The 25974-nt window shown below is 42.9% G+C and overlaps 2 protein-coding genes across 5 annotated transcripts in view; one reads left to right on the forward strand and one right to left on the reverse strand.

Moving 5' to 3' along the window:
• Nucleotides 1–25974, forward strand: part of brf1a (BRF1 RNA polymerase III transcription initiation factor subunit a) — a 61718-nt gene that overhangs the window by 3955 nt on the left and 31789 nt on the right. For both annotated transcript variants that reach the window (XM_064953650.1, XM_064953651.1), the window contains exons 3-12: nucleotides 1263–1343; nucleotides 5343–5516; nucleotides 10891–10922; nucleotides 11858–11930; nucleotides 18229–18378; nucleotides 19297–19390; nucleotides 19508–19634; nucleotides 19768–19807; nucleotides 19917–20009; nucleotides 20746–21009. In XM_064953650.1, coding sequence (XP_064809722.1) covers nucleotides 1263–1343; nucleotides 5343–5516; nucleotides 10891–10922; nucleotides 11858–11930; nucleotides 18229–18378; nucleotides 19297–19390; nucleotides 19508–19634; nucleotides 19768–19807; nucleotides 19917–20009; nucleotides 20746–21009 — 1128 coding nt within the window. The remainder of the gene's footprint in view (nucleotides 1–1262; nucleotides 1344–5342; nucleotides 5517–10890; nucleotides 10923–11857; nucleotides 11931–18228; nucleotides 18379–19296; nucleotides 19391–19507; nucleotides 19635–19767; nucleotides 19808–19916; nucleotides 20010–20745; nucleotides 21010–25974) is intronic.
• Nucleotides 12245–15435, reverse strand: LOC135525790 (BTB/POZ domain-containing protein 6-B-like). 3 transcript variants are annotated; one of them, XM_064953654.1, is made up of 5 exons: nucleotides 15077–15434; nucleotides 14555–14828; nucleotides 14266–14356; nucleotides 14050–14168; nucleotides 12245–13623 (listed from the first exon to the last, which is right to left on the reverse strand). In XM_064953654.1, the coding sequence occupies exons 2-5, from the start codon at nucleotides 14737–14739 to the stop codon at nucleotides 12591–12593; spliced, it is 1428 nt and encodes a 475-aa protein (XP_064809726.1). In that variant the 5' UTR covers nucleotides 14740–14828; nucleotides 15077–15434; the 3' UTR covers nucleotides 12245–12590. The 3 variants fall into 3 exon arrangements, with proteins under 3 accessions (XP_064809726.1, XP_064809725.1, XP_064809724.1); XM_064953653.1 differs by having other exon boundaries at nucleotides 15050–15434; XM_064953652.1 differs by having other exon boundaries at nucleotides 14555–15435.

Here is a 25974-nt window from a genome sequence, read left to right on the forward strand (position 1 = left end):
GTTGCTGGAGAGGAAGGAAACTGAAATTTCACCATGAGGCCAATGGTGACATTAAAACAGCATTTTAATGTCTGCAATTGAGTATGGGTCAACAGCATTATAGTTACTCCACAATACTAACCCAATTAACAGAAGGAAGCCTGTACAGAAGGAAGCCTGTATATAACAAAAATATTTGAAAACCTGCATCTTGTTTGCAACAAGGCACATGAGCAATACTGCAAAAAATGTGGCAAAGCAATGAACCTTTTTGTCCTGAATATAACGTGTTAAGTTTGGGGCAAATACAACACATTACTGAGTACCATTCTCCATTTCAAGCATTGTGGTGGCTGCATCATGTTATGGGTGTGCTTGTAATTGTTAACTATTGGGGAGTTTTTCAGGATAAGAAAGAAACCGAATGGAGCTAAGCACGGGAAAAATCCTAGAGGAATGACTGGTTGTCTGCTTTCCACCAGTCATTGGGAGAGGAAATTCAGCTTTCAGCAGGACAATAACCTAAAATGCAAGGCCAAATCTACACTGGAGTAGCTTACCAAGAAGACAGTGAATGTTCCTGAGTGGCCGAGTGACAATTTTGACTTAAATCTGGTTGAAAATCTATGGCAAGACCTGAAAGTGGTTGTTTAGCAAGGATCAACAACCAATTTGACAGAGCTTGAAAAATGTTAAATGCAATAATGGGCAAATGTTGCACAATCCAGGAGTGAAGAACTCTTTGAGATTTACCCAGAAAAACTCACAGCTGTAATCGCTGCCAAAGGTGATTCTAACATGTATTGACTCAGAGGCTTGAATAGTTATCTAATCAAGATATTAGTGTTTCATTTTTCATAAATTTTTTAACGAATGTTTGAATTTATTTTCTATAAATCGTTGACAAAAAGACAATTTAAATCCATTTTAATCACAACAAAATGTGGAAAAGGTAAAGGGTTGTGAATACTTTGAAGGCACTGTAAGCATTTTGCTGGACCTGCTATAAGATCTGCTAAATTGTGTGATACCAGTATCGTGAAACTCGCTAGTACCGTGGAAAAGAAACAAAACATGAAGCAGATTTAACTTATTTAGGAGAACAGCCCTAATGTCATTGTCATCCAGTCTCATATGTATTGATTTTCCAAGCTATAACACACTATCTTACATACAGCAGGATTTAAAGGAAGTATCGCCACAGCCCTACCGTTTTGTGAATGTTAAAGATTGCACTCCTGGTGTCATGATGTAACGCTTCTCTCTTTCTCCTGTATTTATAGCCTCTGGAAGGAACCCCACTTTTGGGGAAGGGCTCTATACGGGCGTTGGAAGGGAGTCCCGGGCCCAGACCCTGCAGAACGGTGAGTTAACATTAGGGGTCACCACTTGCATTCCTAAAGCATTGGCGTGCATGCATCATAAGAGCTAGGAGTGCGCTAGGATATTAACCTTTGTTTTTAATACTGTGTATCATGATGTCTTGAAAGTAAAGTATTTAGTCTTATACTAGACATATTAAACTGAATGCCATCTGCTTTACATGGTCCTCATCCCCTCGTAAAGTGGCATCTGTATCGGGACCTTATTTCAGAAGCACAACAAACTTGGTAGGGACAACCCATTTCCTTTAATGTCCAATGAGAGATTAACAGGGTGTGACTACAGCATTGCTTGGTTGGCACAAGCAAACATCCATCGCATGCTTGAATACCTCAGGAAAGGGCTGATGTCATACGTTTCCTTTGTTTGGTCGGACACATTCAGCCTGTGTTGCCTAGTTTTGATGATTTCCTGTTTGTTTAGTCACGTTTATTTGGAAGTTACTTTTACTCGGCCGTAAAATGTCAGTTATCTCCCAGTAACCTAATGTGAGTAGTCGTCTGTGGCTCCTGCTACTCCCATGGTACTGATGATCAATATAGTGCTGGCTAACTGCTAAGCAGGAGTGTGTGTGTGTGGCTTGCAAACATAGCACTGTCAGAGTGTGTCTGTAGGGATGAGACAGACGTTAGTCAGACTTTGTGGACAATGACTAATATATGTGTGTGAGAAGAGCAGACATGTATAGATACAGCCGGGTGTGAGTTTGTATGGGTTAATAGGTCTGTCATGCTGCGGGGGGATATATAGTCTCTATGAAGCTCTGAGAGAACAAGAGTGGTGCTGTGAGGGAATGCTCTCCTCCATAAACATCCCAAGTGTCTGGCCAGGCCACCCTCTGCTCTCCCACCCACCCACACTCTGATTAATGCAGTCATCCTTCCCCACCAGCACGGCTCCCGCCTCCCCCGTCCCTACCCCCACTCTAACTCATCTCGTCTCCTCACAATGACCAACACAGGTTCCTTTTCCCATTACTGGAGAAAACTCATATGTCCTGCATTTGACCCAAACTGCCTCAATATATCTCTAGTGTGGGGCTTTCCAATTGAATCCAGCTGTCACAATAAATATACCGGATGATGATGATGATGCTGGTTGGGGTTTGGAAGATGCATAGACAGAGCTGTATAGAAATCAGGATATTTAGTTTGTCACAACTTGAGGAGCGGGGAATGAGGAGGGAGTGGTATGAGTAAAGTTGCAAAGGGTCGGAAACTTTCCGGTAAATTTCTGGACTTTTTCCGGAAATTTGCCATGGGAAGTTAAGGGAATTTTGCTTAAATTCATCAAGTTAGCTTATAACAGTGAACCTTTGTAGGATACACAAGGCAATTCTAGGTCTTGTGGCATATTTTGGTCAAACTATCCCTAATTCAATGGAATTGCAACCCTCTACATGCACAGTGCATTCTTCCATCACAGCTGATTCTCAAGATCTTGCACACATATGATATGTTATTGAGCCCACACTACTACACTGTCTGAGCCAAGGACTACATGCTTTCTGGTAAGTTTTGTTTACAATACTGGGTGGGGTTAATATATTTTATGACATGTATGATTTTTTGTTAACTAGTAAATAGTAGCCTACAGCAAAGTATGTTTAAATCATATCTAACTTGTTAACAACTTCTGCTAGTTAGTTTTGGCTACCATGTGGGTTTTTAGCTTGCTTGAGCCTGCTAACTGAGTGTTAATTCACCTGTTTCCATACATGTTTCATTTTAAAACCGTTATCTTACAAAGAAAATGCCACAGGCCCTATCTGATGTGTGGATACATTTTACTGCAGCTAATGTAGGAGGAAAAGCGGTGTACATTTGAAAATACTGTGCCAAATCATATTTGAAGAATGCAACAAAGATGCAGAATCATCTGGCCAAATGCATAGTTCCCTCAGCACTCACATCAAGCAGCCTCTGACAAAAGTCCCCCTACTTCTATTCGAGGTGAAAAAGATGAATCCGACACCTTATCCACAGTTTTCTCTTGGAAACAAGTTTCTTTTTTTTTACTCAATGGCGGAACGTAGTCAGAGAAATGCTGATGAATGTCTTGCTCGAGCTGTGTATGCAACTGGTTCACCTCTGATGCTCACAGGCAATGTGTATTGGAAGAGATTTCTGAATGTTCTTCACCCAGCATACACCCCTCCAACCAGACATGCTTGACCTACTCATTTGCTGAATGCAGAGTTCAAGTGAAGGTCAAGCAAATCATAGAGAAAGCAGACTGGATTGCAGTCATCTCTAATGGGTGGTCAATTGTTCGTGGGGAAGAAAGAATTAACTACATCTCCACCCTTCAAACAGTATTCTACAAGGGACAACCGACACACGGGTCTCTACATTGCAGATGAGCTGAATGCCGTCATCAATGACATTGGACCACAGAAGGTATTAGCACTGGTGACAGACAATGCTGTGAACATGAAGGCTGCTTGGTCTAAATTGGAGTCCTACCCTCACATCACACCCATTGGCTGTGCTGCTCATGCATTGAATATGTTGTTCAAGGACATCATGGCATTGAAAACAATGGACACACTCTACAAGAGAGCCTTGGAAATGGTTAGGTATGTGAAGGGTCATCAAGTTATAGCAGCAATCTACCTCACCAAGCAAAGTGAGAAGAATAAGAGCGCCACATTGAAGCTGCCCAGCAACACCCATTGGGGTGGTGTTGTCATCATGTTTGACAGTCTCCTGGAGGGGAAGGAGTCTCTCCAAGAAATGGCCATATCACAGTCTGCTGATATGTACAGCCCCATCAAGAGGATCCTCCTGGATGATGCATTTCGGGAGGGAGTGGTAAAGCAGCCTGAAACTCCTGAAACCTATAGCAGTTGCACGGATTGAGGGATACAATGCCATCCTGTCTGATGTTCAGACTCTGCTTGCAGATGTAAGAGAAGACATCCGTACTGCCCTGCCCACTTCACTGTTGCTCCAAGCAGAGGAAACTGCAGTTCTGAAATGCATCAAAAAGCGTGAAGACTTCTGCCTGACTTCTGCCCTCAGAGCGCAACTGGTCCTTGTTTGGGAACACACACACCAAAGCACGCAACAGGCTGACCAATACAAGGGTTGAAAAATTGGTGGCCATCCGGGCAAATCTTAGGCTTTTTGAGCCTGACAATGAGCTATCCTCAAGGTTGGAAAGTGACAGTGAAGATGAGGCCTCAGTCTGATGTTCAAGAGGTGGACATTGAGGAGATCCAGGGAGAACACATGGAAGCCTGAGAGGAAGACAATCAAAGCTTTTAGTTTCTGAACTATCAAAATGTTGAAAACGTTTTTGGGAGATGCGATGGATCATTCAATATTCCCTTTTGTTGTTCAGTGAAATCCTCCCATGTGAAGTCAACTCATTTAAGTTCAACTCGTAACTAAACCTTTTTTTATTTCTATTGGCAGGATTTAATAATTTGAAATTGTCTACTTATTAGGTAAACGGTTTATGTTTCTGTCTCCATGTTACATGGTAAATATATCCAATGCAAAAAAACATCTACATTTTAAATGGTAGTAATATTAATTTGCATGTATTCCTACAGAAAGTTTCCACCTCTGAATATTCCCCAAAATGTGCAACCCTAGGTATGAGTAATGCTGGTGATGTGCGACTGCCCTATAATCTGAAGCAATCTGTTCAGCAAAGCAGGGGGAATATTTAATCACTAAGATGTTGCATTACCTCAGCAGCAGTAGTTTGCCACACACATCTTACCTGTGTGTATTCACTGGGACATCTGATTGTGTATAATGTCTGAGTGTTTTCATGCAAAGTTAATCAGGAGAGCAAAGGACACACTGATTTCGAAACACCTGAACTGAACATCAGGGTAATTGCAATCCCTGTTGTGTGTGGATCTTTGTCTACTCTTGTTTATTATATGTCTTAAGTGCATATGATTGTGCGTCTGAGTGTGTACGACTTCGAACTGTGTGTAATAACATGTCTGTGTTTGTCTCCAGGGAGACGTCAGATCAACACACTGGGTCACCAGCTGCAGCTGAACCAGCACTGCCTGGACACGGCCTTCAACTTCTACAAGATGGCCGTGTGTAAACGCCTGACACGGGGTCGAAGGGTGGCCCACGTGGTGGCCGCATGCCTCTACCTGGTCTGCAGGACGGAAGGAACACCTCGTATCCTTACACATTGCAGAGAGGGGTGGTGGAGTAACAGAGGAAGGAGGGAAGGGGTTGATTTGAAAAAAGGGGAATGCAAAATGTTTATGCTACAACCAAATATTTGTTACCGTTTTATACACTATACGACCAAAAGTATATGGACACCTGCTCGTCGAACATCTCATTCCAAACTCATGGGCATTAATATGGAGTTGGTCCCCCCCGTTGCGGTATAACAGCCTCCACTCGATGTTGGAACATTTGCTGTGGAGACTTGCTTCCATTCAGCCACAAGACAATTAGTGAGGTCGGGCACTGATGTTTGTTGATTAGTTCGCGTTCCAATTCATCCCAATGGGGTTGAGGTTAGGGCTCTGTGCAGGCCAGTCAAGTTCTTCCACACCAATCTCGACAAACCATTTCTGTATGCACCTTGCTTTGTGCATGGGGCGGGGCATCGTCATGCTGATACAGGAAAGGGCCGTTCCCAAACTGTTGCCACACAGTTGGAAGCATAGAGTTGTCTAGAATGTAATTATATGCTGTAGCATTAAGATGACCCTTCACTGGAACTAAAGGGCTTAGCCCGAACCATGAAAAACAACCCCAGACTACTATTTCTCCTCCACCAAACTTTACAGTTGTCACTATGCATTCGAGCAGGTAGCGTTCTCCTGGCATCCGCCAAACCCAGAATCATCTGTCGGCCTGCCAGATGATTAAGTGTGATTCATCACTCCAGAGAACGCGTTTCCACTGCTCCAATGTCATCGAGCTTTACACTACTCCAACCAACGCTTGGCATTGCACTTGGTATTCTTAGGCTTGTGTGCAGCTGCTCAGTCATGGAAACCTATTTCATTAAGCTCCCGATGAACAGTTATTTAGCTGAAGTTGCTACCAGAGGCAGTTTGGAACTCGGTAGTGAGGACAGACCATTTTTACGCGCTGCGTGTTTCAGCACTCAGCGGTCCAGTTTTGTGAGCTTGTGTGGCCTACCACTTATCGGCTGTGCCGTTGATGCTCCTAGATGTTTCCACTTCACAATAACAGCACTTACAGTTGACCGGGACAGAAATTTGACAAAGCTGACTTGTTGGAAAGGTGGCATCCTATGACCGTGCCAGGTCGAAAGTCACTGAGCTCTTCAGTAAGGCCATTCTACTGCTTATGTTTGTCTTTGGAGATGGCATGGCTGTTTGCTCAATTTTATACACCTGTCCGCAAATGGTGTGGCTGAAATAGTCAAATCCACTTATTAGGGGTTTTGTGGTGTCCACATACTTCTTGTCCACATACTTCTTGTCCACAGTGTATTTGAAAACTATTCAGACTCCTTCCCCTTTTACCCATTTTTGTTACGTTACAGCCTTACTCTAAAATGTATTATTATTATTTTTTTTAAATTAAACTGTTTTTGCTTTGTCATTATGGGGTGTTGTGTGTAGATTAAGGGGGAAAAACAATTGAATCCATTTTAGAATCGGGCTGTAACGTAACAAAATGTGGAAAAGGGGAAGGGTTCTGAATACTTTCCGAATGTACTAGGGCTGACCCCAGTGCATTCAAAAGTATTTAGTCGAGCAGGAGCAAAAATAAATATATGTATATTCTCACATGGTGTACAAGATGTCTGATTCGCGCTGTTGACTGATCCATTGTGGAGGTCGTGGGAATGGAACAGTCCAATCTAAGATGGGCTACTGAAATTGTATATGGTTATATTACATAAGAACAATGGTGCAACACTAATAAAAATAAGATTATTTTATAACATGCGCTTTCGTTGGATAGAGTTCGATGTCCACGGTTCTGAAACACATCAGTGCGCTGTTGAATTGGCGCCTAGACCATGTTGCTTTGTGCATAATAGCAAAGTTAACCAGCATATTGGTGTTGAGAACAATGCCGGAGGCAGCTGCAGAGTGAGGAGATGGTTTGGTATGATTTATAAACTTGGGAACCAAGCTTGAGTTATCAGTGTGGCCCTATCACCTTGACATGTTGAAATACTGTATCTTCACGCCTAGAATAAAAACCTCCAGGCTTGCGTCATAACTGTCAATTCGTTGTGAAGAAAAGAAAGAATTACAGGGGGCAGTTTGGGAAAAAAAGAATCCCATACGAATCATCCTCTGGAATAACTGATATTTTTGAGTAATAATTCCATAACCAACGTTCTAGTAATACTAGTCCTGTGTGAATAGGTCTTTGGACACGTGCATGCAATGCATACGTGTCACATAAAGAGCAAGGGTTGAGAGAATAGAGTTTTTCCTAAACAAATTAGGAATTTCGGTAACATAACCTTTTAGTCAGAAATGGCTGTAAATATATATTGCATCTTCAGCAACAAGGACAGCGTGATCAACACTTTGGTCTTTGGTGGTCGCTGCAGCAGGGAGGGGAGCGAGACAACGGGTGCCAGTCAGTCTTCATTTTTTATATTTTTTAACAACGCAGCAAGTCTGAGCCCGGTCCAGCACAATCAAATCAATTAATCAAACCGTATGCTTAAAGCATCAGACAATATAGTGAATGTGAATATAGTTGATTTGATTAACCTGTCTAGGAGAACCCCTCGCCAACAGCCAGTGAAAGTGCAGGGCGCCAAATTCAAAACAACAGATCTCATAATTAAAATTCCTCAAGCATACAAGTATTTTACACCATTTTAAAGATAAAATTCTCGTTAATCCAGCCAGTGACTGATTTCAAAAAGGCTTTACAGCGAAAGCAACACAAATGATTGTTAGGTCGCCACAGACAAACACAGACATTTTTCTAGCCAAAGAGAGGAGTCACAAAAAGCAGAAATAGAGATAAAAATTAATCACTAACCTTTTTATGATCTTCATCAGATGACACTCATAGGACTTTGTTTTGTTTGATAAAGTTCAAAAATCTGAGTTTACATTGGAGCGTTACGTTAGTAGTTCTAAAACATGCAGTGACTGTGCAGAGAGCCACGTCAAATTAGAGTATTACTCATAATAAATATTGATAAAGATACGACTGTTATACATGGAACTTTAGATAAACTTCTCCTTAATGCAACTGCTGTGTCAGATTTAAAATAAACTTTACGGAGAAAGCAAACCATGTAATAATCTGAGTACAGCCTTTAGACAACAAAGTAGCCAAAAAGATATCTGCCATATTGGGTAGTCAACATTACTCAGAAATAGCATTTTAAATATTCACTTACCTTTTTTGATCTTCATCAGAATGCACTCCCAGGAATCCCAGTTACACCATAAATGTTTGATTTGTTCGATAATGTCCATTTATGTCCAAATAGCTTCTTTTGTTAGGGCGTTTGGTACACAAATCCAAAAGCGGGTTCAGGTCGCGCCGAACGTCGGATGAAAAGTTCAAAAAGTTCCATTACAGCCCGTAGAAACATGCCAAACTAAGTATGGAATCCATCTTTAGGATGTTTTTAACATAAAACATCAATGTTCCAACCAGAGAATTCCTTTGTCTGTTGAAATGCAATGGAACGAGAGCTCTCTCGTGACCGCGCGTCATGAGTCCGAGGCTCTCTGCCAGACCACTTACTCAAACTGCTTTTATGAGCCCCTCCTTTTATAGTAGAATCCTCATTCAAGTTTCTAAAGACGGTTGACATCTAGTGGAAGCCTTAGGAAGTGCAACATAACCAATATCTCGCTGTATCTGCAATAGGGGCTCAGTTAAAAAAACTACAAGCCTCAGATTTCCCACTTCCTGGTTGGATTTGTCTCAGGTTTTTGCCTGCCATATGAGTTCTGTTATACTCACAGACCTCATTCAAACAGTTTTAGAAACTTCAGTGTGTTCTATCCAATACTACTAATAATATGCATATGTTAGCATCTGGGACAGAGTAGCAAGCAGTTTACTCTGGGCACCTTATTCATCCAAGCTACTCAATACTGCCCCCATGTCACCAAGAAGTTAAAACACATAGGATGTGTCAATATATGGAAAAATACACATTTTAAAAATATCAACCAATCAATTGGTTGAAAGAACAGACGACTCTTGGTTGACTAAGATTTATTTTTTAGTCGGGGACAGCCCTAGAATGCACTATATGTAGTGTATATATGTAGCTGTAGCATCAATCTCCAGGAGTTGTAGTCGTTTTCGACATAACTTGTGGTCATGTGTTTCACTCAATACCCATTTCTGTACTGTCCTAATGTTAAGCAGATCAGCTTTTTATATCCCATTTGTACGGCTGTTGGTTTATCGTTTCCTGTCATTGACTGAGTATGATGTGGTTATGTAACAGCCAGTGGTTTCACAGGAAGGGCAGGGGACAGTTTTATCTGCTAGAACAAGAGGATGGAGGGAGCAGAGCAAAGCCTTTCCCATTACATTGTTTACGTGGGTCGTGGGTGAGGGTTGGATAAAGTAACCATGGCTCCACTCCACTTCCTTTTCCACAGTTGGGGAAAACGATCTGTAGAACTTTCACAGAGGACTGGAATGAGGAGTAGAGAAAAAGGAATCAAGAGGCAAACATTGTTCATTGTGTCTAGCAGCTGAAATGGCATGGAGCTCAGTGAAGGGACATCTGGATATTTGCAATGATTGCTCAGGGGGCCCTCAATTAAATGCTAGTTAATACATTTAATGGGATCATTCCCACAGGTGCTGTTGTTGGGAAGGGCCAGGTTATGGTCACATTCATGACCTTGATGAATTACAGCCAAGTATTCACGTCAAAATGAAAACTCCACACGTTTTACATGCAAGGCTAGGAAGTAACCTCCCTCCTTCCCCATACTACTGAAATGGTAAAACAGGATGCTTGTGGCCACTGTTATCTCTGAGAAAATCAGCTGCACAGAGGGACTTGTTTTCATTATTATGATGACTTGTCTGTAATCTCATATCGAGACTGTATGATTATCTTTTCCATTTCAGTGGTGACCATAATCCCATTGTGAGGCTTTTTAAAAAGGGTTGTCGCTAATCCACTTTACCCGCCCCTGGACACGTGCACCTGTCGCCACAGAGACTGATGCTGGGGCTGTGTTGGTCACCAGGAGACAAGTGTCTCCAGAGGCTGATTGGTGGGGGGGGGGGGTTCAGAGGTTAAAGGGGGTGGCTGATTCTCCAGAAGCTGTTGCTCAGTATATGTTGAAATGCTGCTGGCCTGAGGTGACACGTTCAATTAATGTACACTGTTGGCTGCACCAGAAATTATCCTGAAAATGTATTTCATATTCAAACGTCTGTAATATTGTGTTAATGAATGCTGGTTAGGAAGTTTGAAATACTTTTTATTGAAAATAACAAACACACTTGGCTGTACCATTTGCAGAGAATGGAAACCCAAATTATGTAATTGTGTACTATCCTGTGGTTTTGATTTAACCCCCCCCCCCCTTTACAGACATGCTGCTTGACCTCAGTGACCTCCTGCAGGTGAGTTTCCAATGAGTAGGCCTACACTAATTTTTCTCCATCTTTTTTCAACTCGCTGAGTGTTTGCACCACGATGTTGACATTTAGCCCTTTTTAAAAGGTTTTATTAATAAAAACCTCTTCTGAAATATAATTGAACAGTCTGATACATCAAGGATGTTTCTTTTTATTTTTTAAGTATACACAATCCCACTCCCACACTGACCATGATATAACAGCCAACTTCCATCTTGTTGGATTATGCAGTATGTTGAGCTTTTCAACTAAAGCCAAGGACTGTATAAATATAGGCCCACATTTTTTCTGTGTATAAAGTCAGTGTTAGGGTGGAGGGACATTTCTCAGACACAGCTGGTCAGTTGTATTTTTATGCTCTCAGCTGTCCTTGGAAGAGCTGACCCCTACCCCCTGGTATTTGAAGGGTAGGAGTGTGCTATCTGGTCAAGGATCAGTGTGCTATGGATAGATATTCCACAAATCCACCGTTTGTGGTGCCCCACCCAGGCCAGTGATCACTGCCCTCCTCTCTCAGGGGAAGGCATTGTGACTCACCTCCCATCAACTCATCAAGCTATGAATCTGCTGTGTAGTGCTTGGGTTAAGAACCAAAACATGCACCCAGGGTGGGCCCCAGGACTTGTTTGGGAAACGCTGCCCTAAGGTCTGGAGCGTTAGCCGGAAAGAATGAGATGGTCGGAGATCAAACTAGAGCTTTTAGTCTGCCCCTGTTCTGGAGAATCGATGGGCTTTCTAGATAGTACGCCAGTTTAGCATTGAGTTACACTTACTAAGCCAGATTTGATCACAAGCTACTCAATTGTTAAGTAACTCTGGATCATGTTATGAGGACATTGTGGACTTGACAGAGTGGGTTTCAGTGAAAGTTGCACAACCCTCCTGTATTTCTGCTCTTAATTCTCTTTTCCCTCCCTCAGGTAAATGTTTACGTCCTGGGTAGAACCTTCCTGGTCCTGGCCAGGGAGCTCTGCATCAATGCCCCCGCCATAGGTACTTACCGTCTCCCTGCAATGCTCCCTGTGTTATTGTAAACAAAGAACCATACTGTTGAATGTCTTTTTTGGAGAAATGCTGTTGTTTTAAGTGTTGTCTTGCTACTGAGAACCAAACCTATTTACCACTTATGTGGTCAAATTAGTGACTTTGCTCCAACAAAGGCGTCATGAAGGTTTGACCACATCACTTTTACCAACTTGCCTGTAGCACTCATCTGTGTACCTAGAGGGTGCTCTAACAACAAAATAACCCCTCAAACAAATTTCACACATGCAAGCAAGTTATATAATGATGAGCAGCAACATCTGTGGCTTATCTCGCATAACTTTTATGATTTTCTGCAGGTTCATAAGCTCTCGCACAGAACATCAGGATTGATCAGCATCAAGCTGCAAACCATATAACTGTACTTTATGTACAAAAAAAAACATTGCAGAGGCTGTCCACAAGTGCAATACGACTTTTTACAAGGGACTGCTTTATGCAGTTAATAATTAAAATACGTTTAAAATAAATAACAGCATTCCTTCACTTAAAAATAGTATTTTGTTTAGTGACATACCGTAGTGTCTTAATGCTACATTATTTAGAAGGCTTAAACACATGGATGTACAGTCCATATGTCCTCTACTTGTCTGTTATGACCAGTTGAGTTTATGCATAGAATACCAGCTCTGGGATCTGTCCCCCCTGCACCCCAGTCCCGTTGGTACTGTCTGAGGAGCACTGGAACTGAAATGTCACTTTTCCACACTGTACCTCTGTCATGCCCTCCTGGCCGAAATAGCTCAACTCATTCCCGTCCAGCACGGCACTCACCGTATAGAAGACATCCTGCTCCACCTGAACCGGGTTTTCAAACCATACAGAAAATGTACTGCTTGATCCGTCCGATACAAACTTGGTCAGGTTCTGTGCTAGGGTCACCCGTTGACGCTTCAGTTCAATCTTGACGCTGTACTCTGCCTTCCCACCACTTGACCCGTACAGGCCCAGTCCAGCAATAAAGATCCGCTTGTCCACTGCGAACTGGATGCTGTCACAGCGGCCCCTGTAGCGCCACTGGTTGCTCCGGTAGGCTGACGACTGGAAGCGGTGGCACTTCTGGGGTGCCAGGCCCTGCCTCTGTGCCAGTGGGAAGTCCAATTTGGGCTTGGTGGCCGCTGTGTACCACAGGAAGACGTCATGCGTCTCCTCCAGTGTCAGGATGTCTGACTGGGCTGCCCCATCAGCGAACTCTTCCAGGGTCATAGTGGGGATGCGCACCAGGTAGAGCGCCTTGCCCAGGACAGATCTCTTGTTGCGGGTGGTTTCTCCCAGTCCTTGCCTCTTACACTCTGCTGTGGCCCAACTCATGACAGCATCAAAGACCACCACCTCCTTGGTGTTGAGGGTCTCTCTCTGCAGGATGATCTCCAGGGTCTGCAGGTCAATCTCACAGAAGCCCTCTGCGCCCAGGGCCAGCTCTGCCTGCGCATCAATCACCTCCCAGCAGCGCCGCGTCAGCTCAGGCTCCTCAAACAGACGGCTCTGGGACAACAGCACACAGGCGTTCTTGGCCTCCAGGCTAGTCTCCAGGAAGCTGACGCAGGCCTTGGCCAGGGCGGGTACAATGTACTTCTTGGCAGCGTACAGGGTGGCCAGCACGGTGTCAGCCTCCAGGTCTATTGCATCACTGTACATGTACCTGAAGGGGACAAAATGGAGGAATAGAATGAGATTCTAGTTTAGTAAAGAAGGCAAATCAGCACGTGGAGAATTCATGACGGCTATTCCTTCTAGGAAAATAGGATGTGGACTTGGCACAGCTTCCACTATTCTCCCAAGTGGATAAAAAGCAGCAACGTTTCATTGCATTGGCGTGGATGACGAATTGTTATAGTATCAACAAAAAGTAATTATCCTCTAGACTGCTTATTCCTTCTGGGTAAATCATTGGCTTTGAAAGAGAAATGTTTCAAGATGAACAAACCGCAGAGAAACAAGCAATTACAGTTCTCTACAGTGCTCCCAGTGCCCTTTTGATCTAGCATTTTGGCACTTGTCTTACTTTGAATTTATTTTGAAGTGACATTGTACTGGTCATGTTTAATATGAGGAGTGAGTGGCTTACTTCAGCAGAATTAGAAAAGCAGCAGGTTCTACATCTGGGATATGGATTTCGGGCGACTCCTCTGCAAGATCCCCGTAAAACATGGCACAGAAGACCGAGCTACCCACTGCCAGCACATACTGGAGGGAAAGGAAACGGACACATGATTAGTCACTCATCAGAGGCGTGATGGTTCAGAAAAGTCAACTTATTTCTCCAAATAGAGAGGGAGCTTACCTTGTGCGCTGGCACTTTCTTAGATTCCCCGAAGGGACCAACAATGAAATGGATATCGGCCATGAGTTCATTGTTGAACATCAAGGCGTTCCTAGAAGGGAGGAAATTTGTCAATAAGATATGACAACTTGGGCTATTCCATAAAAGGCTTTTGCAAGACAATATTATAACCTGCCCTACACAATGGAGCATTATAAAGTGTGATTCCAATTATGGACATTGACTTGGTTTACAATAGCCATATTTGAACTAAATCGAAATAATTTGATGTAAGTAAGAAGCTGAGTACCTCTCCCGTAGCGTGGGGTGCGAGGACTGCCAGCTCGGAGGTTCGACGTTGTTGTTGTTTATGTTTTGCTGGGTGGTCGGTGTTGTTGCAGTGGTTGTTGACTGGGTGACCTGCACATTGCTTTTCTTGTCAGTGCCGGTCACCGTAGTACCGTTGTTGGTCGCAGGGTACAGTTCTGCAGCCATCTTCTTCTTCAAGGACAGGGTTAGAATCTCATAGCATACTGGTAACCTGCCTTTGTGTTTCCCAGTCGTTTTAGACTTTTTCAGTGTTTCTGGAAGTAAGAGTAAAAAAGTCAGACACTTCATGATCCGACCATGATGGAGCAACCTGCAATCTGCCGTTGGCATCGGCACACAAAGCGTTGGCCCTTTCCCTAAAAATAAACCACGAACTCCAGGATCTACTATTAATCTGCGTTGACAATTGATACACAAATCGTGACCTTTAGATGCAAATGTTGCATAAATTCAGCGATTAAGAAGTCTTACGAACCCCGAATCAATTGTAAGAGAAACATACAAAATATCAGTCCAGTGATTGAGGTTGCATAACAAGTTCAAGCAGTATACTCCTTTCTCATTTCATCCTCTATTGCCACTGAGCTCTCCTCGAAACGTATTGTTTCCCTTTTTTGTGCTGATGGTAAATACAGATCATCGTTGCTCGCTTGTAGTTCGCTGTTTTCCTGCGCAAATCCTGGCAGATGTTTTTCTCCAAAAGCTACTTATCAACGAGGAAAAGGCGCGGGTTCCTCCTTAGCTGATGTGTGGATACGATGTGAATTGTAATTTGTCGGGTCTGGCGTTTTAGTTGCAGTGAATTTTTTTATATTTTATTTGATATAATCATCTCGGACGCCCAGCTCGCTGCCAACAACAAATCAGATTTACGCATACCGTCAACGTCAGAAGCGCCTCCTCCAAGCCTCTGACCAGCTCTCAGAAATGCTGCGTTTGTAACTAAGTGGGAGGTGGTAATTTACCAGTTGCGAAGTCGTAAATACCAGTTGGATGCATTCACGTGCTATGAAGTAATTGAGAAACGCCAATTGGCTAATGGCCAACAAGCAATATAAACCATGAACTAAAAGTACACCAAGCGTGTTTGTAAACAAATTAGAGTTAAAATACCATATTAATAGATTGGTTTGTATAAATGTTTTGTTGTATTTAACTGCCGAAAATGCTGTTATCAAGCTCAAATTTTATGTCACAGCAGATGTTAATGCGAGTGTAGCGAACTGCTTGTGCTTCTAGTTCCGACAATGCAGTAATAACCAATGAGTAATCTAACCTAACAATTCCAAAACTACTACCTTATACACACAAGTTTAAAGGGATAAAGAATATGTACATAAAGATATATGAATGAGTGATGGTACAGAACGGCATAGGCAAGATGCAGTAGACGGTATCGAGTACAGTATATACATATGAGATGAGTAATGTAGGGTATGTAAACAGAGGCATAGTTTAAAGTGGCTAGTTATACATGTATTACATAAAGATGCAGTAGATGATATAGAGTACAGTATATACATATGAGATGAGTAATATAGGCTATGTAAACATTATATTAAGTGGAATTGTTTAAAGTGGCTAGGGATACATTTTTTACATCAATTTCCATTATTAAAGTGGCTGGTGTTGAGTCAGTATGTTGGCAGCAGTCACTCAATGTTATTGGTGGCTGTTTAACAGTCTGATGGCCTTGAGATAGAAGCTGTTTTTCAGTCTCTCGGTCCCTGCTTTGATGCACCTGTACTGACCGGGGTGAACAGGCAGTGGCTCGGGTGGTTGTTGTCCTTGATGATCTTTATGGCCTTCCTGTGACATCGGGTGGTGTCGCTGTCCTGGAGGGCAGGTAGTTTGCCCCAGGTGATGCGTTGTGCAGACCTCACTATCCTCTGGAGAGCCTTACGGGTTGTGGGCGGAGCAGTTGCCGTACCAGGCAGTGATATAGCCCGACAGGATGCTCTCGATTGTGCATCTGTAGAAGTTGGTTGTGTTTTTGGTGACAAGCCAAACTTCTTCAGCCTCCCGAGGTTGAAGAGGTGCTGCTGCGCCTTCTTCACAACGCTGTCTGTGTGGGTGGACCAATTCAGTTTGTCCGTGATGTGTACGCCGAGGAACTTAAAACTTACTACCCTCTCCACTACCGTCCCGTCAATGTGGATACGGGGGTGCTCCCTCTGCTGTTGCCTGAAGTCCACAATCATCTCCTTAGTTTTGTTGACATTGAGTGTGAGGTTATTTTCCTGACACTACACCCCAATGGTCCCTGTAGGCCGTCTCGTCGTTGTTGGTAATCAAGCCTACCACTGTGGTGTCGTCCGCAAATTTGATGATTGAGTTGGAGGCGTGCAAGCTAATTTCCTTAGTAGGTGATGTTAGCATGTAGGAGAAGTGGGAGCTCAGGATGATAGACGAGCTCTCAACTAGTAATTACCAGTTGGAGGATTTTTCTATTGAAATTTTCCTGTCCTATATGGTCAATTCCCACTTGGTTACGAATGCAGCATGAATTCAATGCGAAGTCCAAATATGGACATTAAGCATCGGACTGAGATCGCACAAACTCTTAGTGAAAATATTGTTTCTTTTTCCAACTCAAAAAAATATATATCCACGTCCTTGTTTCTGATGTAAATTATACATGCATTTAAATGACCGATTATAGCCTATGCGTAATCACTGCTTAATTTGGATTTAAACCATTCGTAATTTAATGTCCGATTGGTTTACTTTTGTAATATCTCCACTCGTCAGAAATGAGAAAGTTTGATGCAGAATTAGTTGAGCTTTGTTTGATCCTGTTTTGCATTGTTTAAGTAACATCAGCCGCACCACTTTATTTCCACTGGATGCAAGCCACGAGCAAAAGCTTTGACAGCAGAAGACCGCACTTCTGTTTACCTTGGCTGAATGTTGCCGCGTTAGATTAGAGGGGACCATTCCTGAAGTTTGCTTTGTAGTGACTTGACTAGAGCCAGCCCAGGAGACATGTTAGATTTGGAGATGGGGGTTGGGCTCCTACCATATCCTATTACCAGCAGCCTGCTCTACTCGGAGTGCATTCAGCAGGATGCAACGTTTTGGAACGTTCAGATATAGCCTATTTCTTTGTAGAGAAAAATATCCCTCCCTGACAAGTAGAATAAGGAATCATGTCAGCTCTTTTCATGGCATTTTTATATGCAACGTTTGGCAACTGAATGTATTCCAGCTTTCCAACAGAAGGCTCTGCCACTGCCAAATGGGTCATTTGATTCTACAGTAATAACCTTAACTTGTATAGTGCTTTTCATTACAGAAAATAATCACAAAGTGCATAAAAAGGAGAAACGACACATTTAAATTGACGTGATGGAGATTGAATGTCACTAGTTTGCTTCGGATGATGGAAAGGCAGGAGTTAAGGTAGTTTGGATTGCGAATGCAGTGTAGAAGTATTCGTCCTTATTGGTCACAATGTCTTCCACTGGAAATAATATGAGTGTATCTAATAATATTGACTTTTTCATTAAAGAAGACACATCACTTTCTGATCAATGTCTACAGAGTTGTAAACAGTACCCTGCTGTACACCATTTAGACATCTGTAATTCATATATTAGCATAATAATGTTGCTTGTCTGGGTTGGATCTCAGTTTCTCAATCTCCCATTCTAGACCCCTGCCTGTACATCCCTCGCTTTGCCCACATGCTGGAGTTTGGAGAGAAGAACCATGAGGTGTCCATGACAGCACTGCGACTGCTGCAGAGGATGAAAAGGGACTGGATGCACACGGGACGGAGACCCTCAGGACTGTGTGGCGCAGGTAACAATGAGCTCAGGTAAACCACACCACAGGTTACCACCACAATCGCAGGTAGGCTAGTCCTTATCATGAATAACAGAAACTACAGGTAACCATGTCAACTGGTATCGCTCGCCACAGGGATCTGTAATCATAGCTCAGATCATGCGAACTTCGATCATAGGTGACCCCCTAATCACAGGTAACACTCATAAGTAACCACAGAGGCTCCAATTAGTGACAATGTACTACAGTCTGTTCCCTACTTACTTGACCTGAACAGAACACTCCCTGCTTAGATGTATTACTGGCAAGACATCCTGAAACTGAAGAACCAACTTCCTCAGGCATGTGGACATTTATGTTCCTGGTTCCACTTTTCTGCCTTTCTTGCTTTTCCTCAGCTGCAATATCAGATTAATGAATTGCTTATCATTAATCATGTAGAGGATTCACTTACATAGAGGAAAGAGAAGTTTAGAACTTGTTACTCAATATTAAGTGAATGTGTGTGAGAGACCATGGGATTTCTAAAAGCAGGCTACTGAAACAACAAAGACCATTCAAACTACTTGCGTAAGAACAGAACCTTACATCCATCTTCAAACAGACCTTGCTACTGTCAGTTACATAAAACATGGGTTACAGTACTACTGAATTGATGATTTATCTAATGGCTTAGATGATTTACATTTTAGTAATTTAGATGACGCTCGTATCCAGAGTGAGTGCATTCATTTTCACACTGTTCCCTTGTGGGAATTGAAACGACAAACCTGGCATTGCAAGCGCTACATGTTCTACCAACATTAATAGATTATTATAACGTGAATATTACAACAATTGGTCGGTAAATTGGAAAATATATGTGGATATTAAACTTGTCGGCAAGGTTTGTTTCTGTGGCGGAGTATTTCACCTGTGTGTTTTTGTTCTCAGCCCTGTTGGTCGCTGCTCGCATGCACGAGTTCCGCCGTACCATCAAAGAAATCATTAGTGTAGTGAAGGTGTGCGAGGCCACACTACGAAAGAGGTGAGCGCTGCTTGAAAAGCACATTACAGCATCTTCCAAATGAATTAGGTTTAGCCTGGCATGTTCTCCGTCATCTATATGAAGAGTATGCTGAATCTTTTCCTTCTCATGGTTCAGATTGAATGAGTTTGAGGACACACCCACCAGCCAGCTGACCATTGAGGAATTTATGAAAGTGGATCTTGACGAGGAGTGTGACCCGCCCTCTTTCATCGCTGGCCAGAGGAAGAAAAGAATGAAGCTGGTGAGGAACTGCAGGAAGGATACAACCGTACCACCTTATTTATCTTGTCCTATGTTTTAACTGGTGATTTGTCTCAATATGGCACTGCTGTTTTTTACATTCACACCCTGATATTTCGTTTTTTTCCTTCTAGCTTGAGGAAGAATTGGAGAAGAAGATTGATGATGTTCAAGGTACGTTTATGAAAAATGTCTAGTCAAGTGACAACCAAAAAAAAGAAAAGTACAGAGATTGCCGACTCCACTCTGACTTTACAGAGTTGTCTGGATTTTATCTCAACAGGTGAAATCCATGAGTACCAAGATGAGATTGAGATGGAGCTGGAGCAGAGCCGGCCCAAGTTGAGAGGGATGTACGCCTCCTGTGTAAAACACGGTACGACACAAAGGTTGTGCTCAGCAGCCATGCAAGTCCTCTAGTTAGACCCCCTGGGAGGGGGTGTATCTCACTATGCTGCCAGTCTGTCGCTCGAGCCTGAAACTTCCATTTATCTAAATACTCAGGAATAAAAAAAAATTGTTCACTCAGTGCAAATGAGAATGTTATGATGACGCACATTTGCCATCTAACTGTGATGCGCTAAACCCCCTCCAACCATCTGTGCCCCCCTAGCTGATTGTGTTGCATTTCATTCTTAATCTCTGCACGCCTTCTGTAGAGGGGCCGCTGGCTGTCTGTCAGCGTGATGTAGGGCTGTTGCTCTTCTGCAGGGCCTGGGAAGCACAATTATAACACACACACACACTGGGCTTTTATCAACACTAAGAGAGCAGTCGTCATGATGATACTTTGACAGCTTGATGGTACCGTAGAATTAAACCAGGTGCTTCTTTTATAAGGTGCCTTGTCTCATTAGCCGGGTTGATAGATTCACCCATAACTACATGAAGGACTCTTGACTTAATTGAAAACACAGATGTCATACAGTTTAAATTATTTTCATAATCAGCCACAACAGCGACTAAATCAATCTGCCCTGAAATGCAATGTCAGTCTCTTTACTTGTTCTCTGCATCATTTAGTTTTATCAGTTTAATTAAGAAATGTCATTGCATGTAGGATTTATAGGATTTTATTTGGATGTCTTGCTCTTTCTCTCCACCTCTCCTAGGCCCCCAGGAGGAAGAGGACGATGAAATATCTCTTCCTGATGGGGAGGAGAGGGAGGACGAGGAGCTAAAGGCTGTGGCCCAGCACCTCAATAAGGAGCTGTGTGACCAGGTGATCTCTGGAGAGGAGGATGGAGAGGGGCAGGAGGAGAGACCTCCACGCAGAGGCCCATCACTGGCCTCCCTCCTGGGGCCCATGCCCACCGCAGCCAGCCTCGGCCTCCCAGAGTCTATCAGCAAGTGCATCGGAGAGGAGAAGGAGAACGGTTAGCAAACCTGTTGCTTGTCTAGATGCTTTTTGTCCTGCTGTTAGTTTGCATCGGAAATATTCCTTACTGCTCCTTCCTAATTTTGATAATCCACTCTCTCACTTCTCCTTCTACTCCATATCTAGAAATGTGTGGGGGATTTCAAAGGTGTAAGAGATGGGGAGGATGTTGACTTTCTGTCTTGATGTGGTGAAGCAGATTGGTTTTCATGGTAGTGGGCATCTGGGGAGTGTCGAGAGAAGGTGAAGAAAATCTAGTCATAGACGGGAATGAGTTTCAAAACAAACCGAGTCAATCTCTACGGAAGGATCAGTGTAGCCACTAAGGACAAAACATAATCTATTGTCAGAAGAATAGATTATTAGATGGGGTTGGTTTTAAGACTCACCATTATGTGATTTAAAATGAGTCATCGGCTTGAATCATAAACTCAGCAAAAAAAGAAACGTCCTCTCACTGTCAATTGCATTTAATTTCAGCAAATTTAACGTGTAAATATTTGTATGAACATAAGATTCAACAACTGAGACATAAACTGAACAAGTTCCACAGACATGTGACTAACAGAAATTAAATAATGTGTCCCTGAACAAAGGTGGGGGGGGGGGGGTGTGTGTCAAAATCAAGTCAGTCAGTATCTGGTGTGGCCACCAGCAGTGTTAAGTACTGCAGTGCATCTCCTCATGGACTGAAAACAGATTTGCCAGTTCTTGCTGTGAGATGTTACCCCACTCTTTCACCAAGGCACCTGCAAGTTTCCGGACATTTCTGGCTGTAATGGCCCTAGCCCTCACCCTCCGATCCAACAGGTCCCAGACATGCTCAATAGGATTGAGATCTGGGCTGGCCATGGCAGAACACTGACATTCCTGTCTTGCAGGAAATCACGCTCAGAATGGCTGGTGGCATTGTCATGCTGGAGGGTAATGTAAGGATGATCCTGCAGGAAGGGTACCACATGAGGGAGGAGAATATCTTCCCTGTAACGCACATCGTTGAGATTGCCTGCAATGACGACAAGCTCAATCTGATGATGCTGTGACACACGCCCCAGACCATGACGGACTCTCCACCTCAAAATCGATCCCGCTCCAGAGTACAGGCCTCGGTGTAACGCTCATTCCTTTGACGATAAATGCAAATCCAACCATCACCCCTGGTGAAACGACAATGCGACTCGTCAGTAAGGAGCACTTTTTGCCAGTCCTGTCTGGTCCAGCGACTTTTGGTTTGTGCCCACAGGAGATGTTGTTGCCGGTGATGTCTGGTGAGGACCTGCCTTACAACAGACCTACAAGCCCTCAGTCCAGCGCCTCTCAGCTTATTGTGGACAGTTTGAGCACTGATGGAGGGATTGTGCGTTCCTGGTGTGACTTGGGCAGTTGTTGTTACCATCCTGTACCTGTCCCACAGGTGTGATGTACAAAATAGCCTCCAACACTCTACTCAACAAATTGGATGCAGTCTATCACAGTGCAATCAGTTTTGTCACCAAAGCCCCATATACTACCCACCACTGCGACCTGTATGCTTTGGCTAGCCCTCGCTTCATACTCGGCGTCAAACCCACTGGCTCCTGGTCATCTACAAGTCTCTGTTAGGTAAAGCCCCACCTGTGTGGCTCAGTCGGTAGAGCATGGCGCTTGCAACGCCAAGCGTCGTGGGTTCGATTCCCGCTGGGACCACCCATATGTGAAAGTAGTGGCCCCAGCCGACTTGTAAGTCGCTTTGGACAAAAGCGTCTGCTAAATGGGATATTATTATTATTATTATTATTATTGCAGCTCACTGGTCACCATAGCAGGACCCACCAGTAGCACACGCTCCAAAGGTATATTTCACTGGTCACCCCCAAAGCCAATTCTTCCTTTGGCCTCCTCTCCTTCCAGTTCTCTGCTGCCAATGACTGGAACGAGCTGCAAAAATCTCTGAAGCTGAAGACTCTTACCTCCCTCACTAACTTTAAGCACCAGCTGTCAGAGCAGCTTACAGATCACTGCACCTGTACATAGCTCATCTGTAAATAGCCCATCCAATCTACCTCATCCCCATTCTGTATTGATTTATTTACCTTGCTCCTTTGCACCCCAGTATCTCTACTTGCACATTCATCTTCTTCACATCCTACCATTCCAGTGTTTAATTGCTATATTGTAATTACTTCACCATGGCCTATTTATTGCCTTACCTCTCTTATCCTACCTCATTTGCACATGCTGTATATAGATTTTTCTACTGTATTATTGATTGTTTGTTTATTCCAAGTGTAACTGTGTCGAACTGCTTTGCTTTATCTTGGGTAGGTCGCAGTTGCAAACGAGAACTTGTTCTCAGCTAGCCTACCTGGTTAAATAGAGGTGAAATAAAAATATGTTCGAATGTACCGATCCTGTGCAGGTGTTATTACACATGGTCTTCCACTGTGAGGATGATCAGCTGTCCGTCCTGTAGAGGCGTCTCACAGTACGGACATTGCAATTTATTGCCCTGGCCACATTTGTAGTCCTCATGCCTCCTTGCAGCGTGCCTAAGGCACGTTCACGCAGATGAGCAGGGACCCTGGGCATCTTTCTTTTAGTGTTTTTCAGAGTCAGTAGAAAGGCCTCTTTAGTGTCCTAAGTTTTCACAACTGTGATCTTAATTGCCTACTGTCTGTAAGATGTTAGTGTCTTAACGACCGTTCCACTGGTGCATGTTCATTAATTGTTTATGGTTCATTGAACAAACATGGGAAACAGTGTTTAAACCCTTTACAATGAAGATCTGTGAAGTTATTTAGATTTTTACGAATTATCTTTGAAAGATGGGTCCTCAAAAAGGGACGTTTCTTTTTGTGCTGAGTTTATAATGCTTCTCAAATTAATGTATCAAAAGGCTTTATTGACTGATGTGAGTTTGAGTTCTCAATGTACATTTGTCATGTGGATCTCATCCATATCCGTGAAAGGGAAAGATATAGAGTACCAGTCAAAAGTTTGGACACGCCTACTCCTTCAAGGGTTTTTCTATATTTTTGCTATTTTCTACATTGTAGAATATTAGTGAAGACGAACTATGAAATAACACATATAGAATCATCTAGTAACCAAAAAAAGTGTTGAATGAATATATATTTTAGATTCTTCAAAGTAGCAACCCTTTGCCTTTGACAACTTTGCACACTCTTGGCATTCTCTCAACCAGTGTCATGAGGTAGTCACCTGGAATGCATTTCAATTAACAGGTGTGCCTTGTTAAAAGTTCATTTGTGGAATTTCTTTCCTTTATGCGTTTGAGACAATCAGTTGTGTTGTGACAAAGTAGAGGTGGTATATAGAATAGAATATATAGAATATACCATATTATGGCAGCTCAAATAAGCAAATAAACCACCAATAAGAGAAGAGACTTGCTTGGGCCAAGAAACACGAGCAATGGACATTATACCGGTGGAAATCTGTCCTTTGATCTGATGAGTCTGAATTTGAGATGTTTTTGTTCCAACCTCCTTGTCTTTGTGAGACAGAGTTGGTGAACGGATGATCTCCGCATGTGTGGTTCTCACCGTGAAGCTTGGAGGAGGAGGTGTGATGGTGCTTTGCTGGTGACACTGTAGGTGATTTATTTAGAATTCAAAGCACACTTAACCAGCATGGCTACCAAAGCATTCTGCAGCAATACGCCATCCTATCTGGGTTGCGCTTAGACCCACTGGCATTTATTTTTCAACATGACAATGACCCAACACTGTCATTGCTGTGTAATGGATATTTGACCAAGAAGGAGAGTGATGGAGTGCTGCATCATATGACCTCCACAATCACCCAATCTCAACCCAACTGAGATGGTTTGGGATGGTTTGGACCACGGCGTTAAAGAAAAGCAGCCAACAAGTGCTCAGCATATGTGAGAACTCCTTCAAGACTGTTGGAAAAGCATTCCAGGTGAAGCTGGTTGAGAGAATGCCTATAGTGTGTAAAGTTGTCAAAAAGGTGAAGGGTGGCTACTTTGTAAATCTCAAATATAAAATATATTTTGACTTGTATAACCCTTTGTTTTGGTTACTACATGATTACATGTGTTAGTTTTTGTTTTCAACATTATTCTACAACATAGAAATAATAGTGAACCCTTGAATTGACTGACTGGTACTGTACATTGGCTGACCTTTTGACTCATTCTAATAGAATACTTTTTAATATGTGGCTGATCTAATGAGAGGATAATTTAAAGCAAGTCAGTGTTGGTGTGTGTACCTCTTGGGGCTACTTTCATGGAGCTGTGTGTCTGCAATTGTTGTGTCATGGATGCAGTCTGCCAGTGGTGTCTCAGGCCTGGCTAATTGCAGTGTTGGAGTAGTGAACTACCTGTAGTTCAACTAATATTTGAATTACATATTGCATTATCTTGGTGGTAGTTGAAATTAATTTAAATCTTGGTAGTTTTTTTCAGTAGTTAATAATTTATTTAATGCCACATTGGTGTAGCTAACTGCTGGAATGAAGTCTGCCGAGTGGCGCGGAGTCCCTGGTTCGAATCCAGGCTGCATCACATCCAGCCGGGATTGGGAGTACGGCGGCGCACAATTGGCCCAGCGTTGTCCGGGTTTGGCGTGGGTAGGCCGTCATTGTAAACAAGAATTTGTTCTTATTAAATGATCTGCCTAGTTAAATAAAGGTTAAATGAAATAAAACTACAATTGCTTTTTCTTGCTAAAAATGTGCGACGTAGGCAAGAATTTCATTTTTTGGCATCAGACCTGCCCAATTCACACTTGAAACCTAATGCTCGCTTTGTGTTTTAATCGGCTAAATCACACATTCTGTTAACATCTGACTACAGAGCGATGGTTCTTTTGAAGTCTATGACATTTCAGATTTGGATATTTTTTCCACAATATAGTTTGGAAGTAGTGAACTATTTTTCTAATGAACTTTAGTTAACTAGGTGCCTCCCGGGTGGCGCAGTGGTTAAGGGCGCTGT

Source organism: Oncorhynchus masou, chromosome 32, assembly GCF_036934945.1.
Source record: "Oncorhynchus masou masou isolate Uvic2021 chromosome 32, UVic_Omas_1.1, whole genome shotgun sequence".
Classification (NCBI taxonomy): Eukaryota; Metazoa; Chordata; class Actinopteri; order Salmoniformes; family Salmonidae; genus Oncorhynchus; species Oncorhynchus masou.

What these genes read in the sequence shown, in the direction of transcription:
- LOC135525790 (XM_064953652.1), bottom strand. Translation starts at nt 14,904, where the DNA reads ATGCCAACGGCAGATTGCAGGTTGCTCCATCATGGTCGGATCATGAAG. An exon ending in AGAAAGTGCCAGCGCACAAG is followed by an intron (nt 14,169 to 14,265) that starts GTAAGCTCCCTC and finishes CTTTCCCTCCAG; the next exon opens with TATGTGCTGGCAGTGGGTAG. An exon ending in GCTTTTCTAATTCTGCTGAA is followed by an intron (nt 13,624 to 14,049) that starts GTAAGCCACTCA and finishes TGTCCCCTTCAG; the next exon opens with GTACATGTACAGTGATGCAA.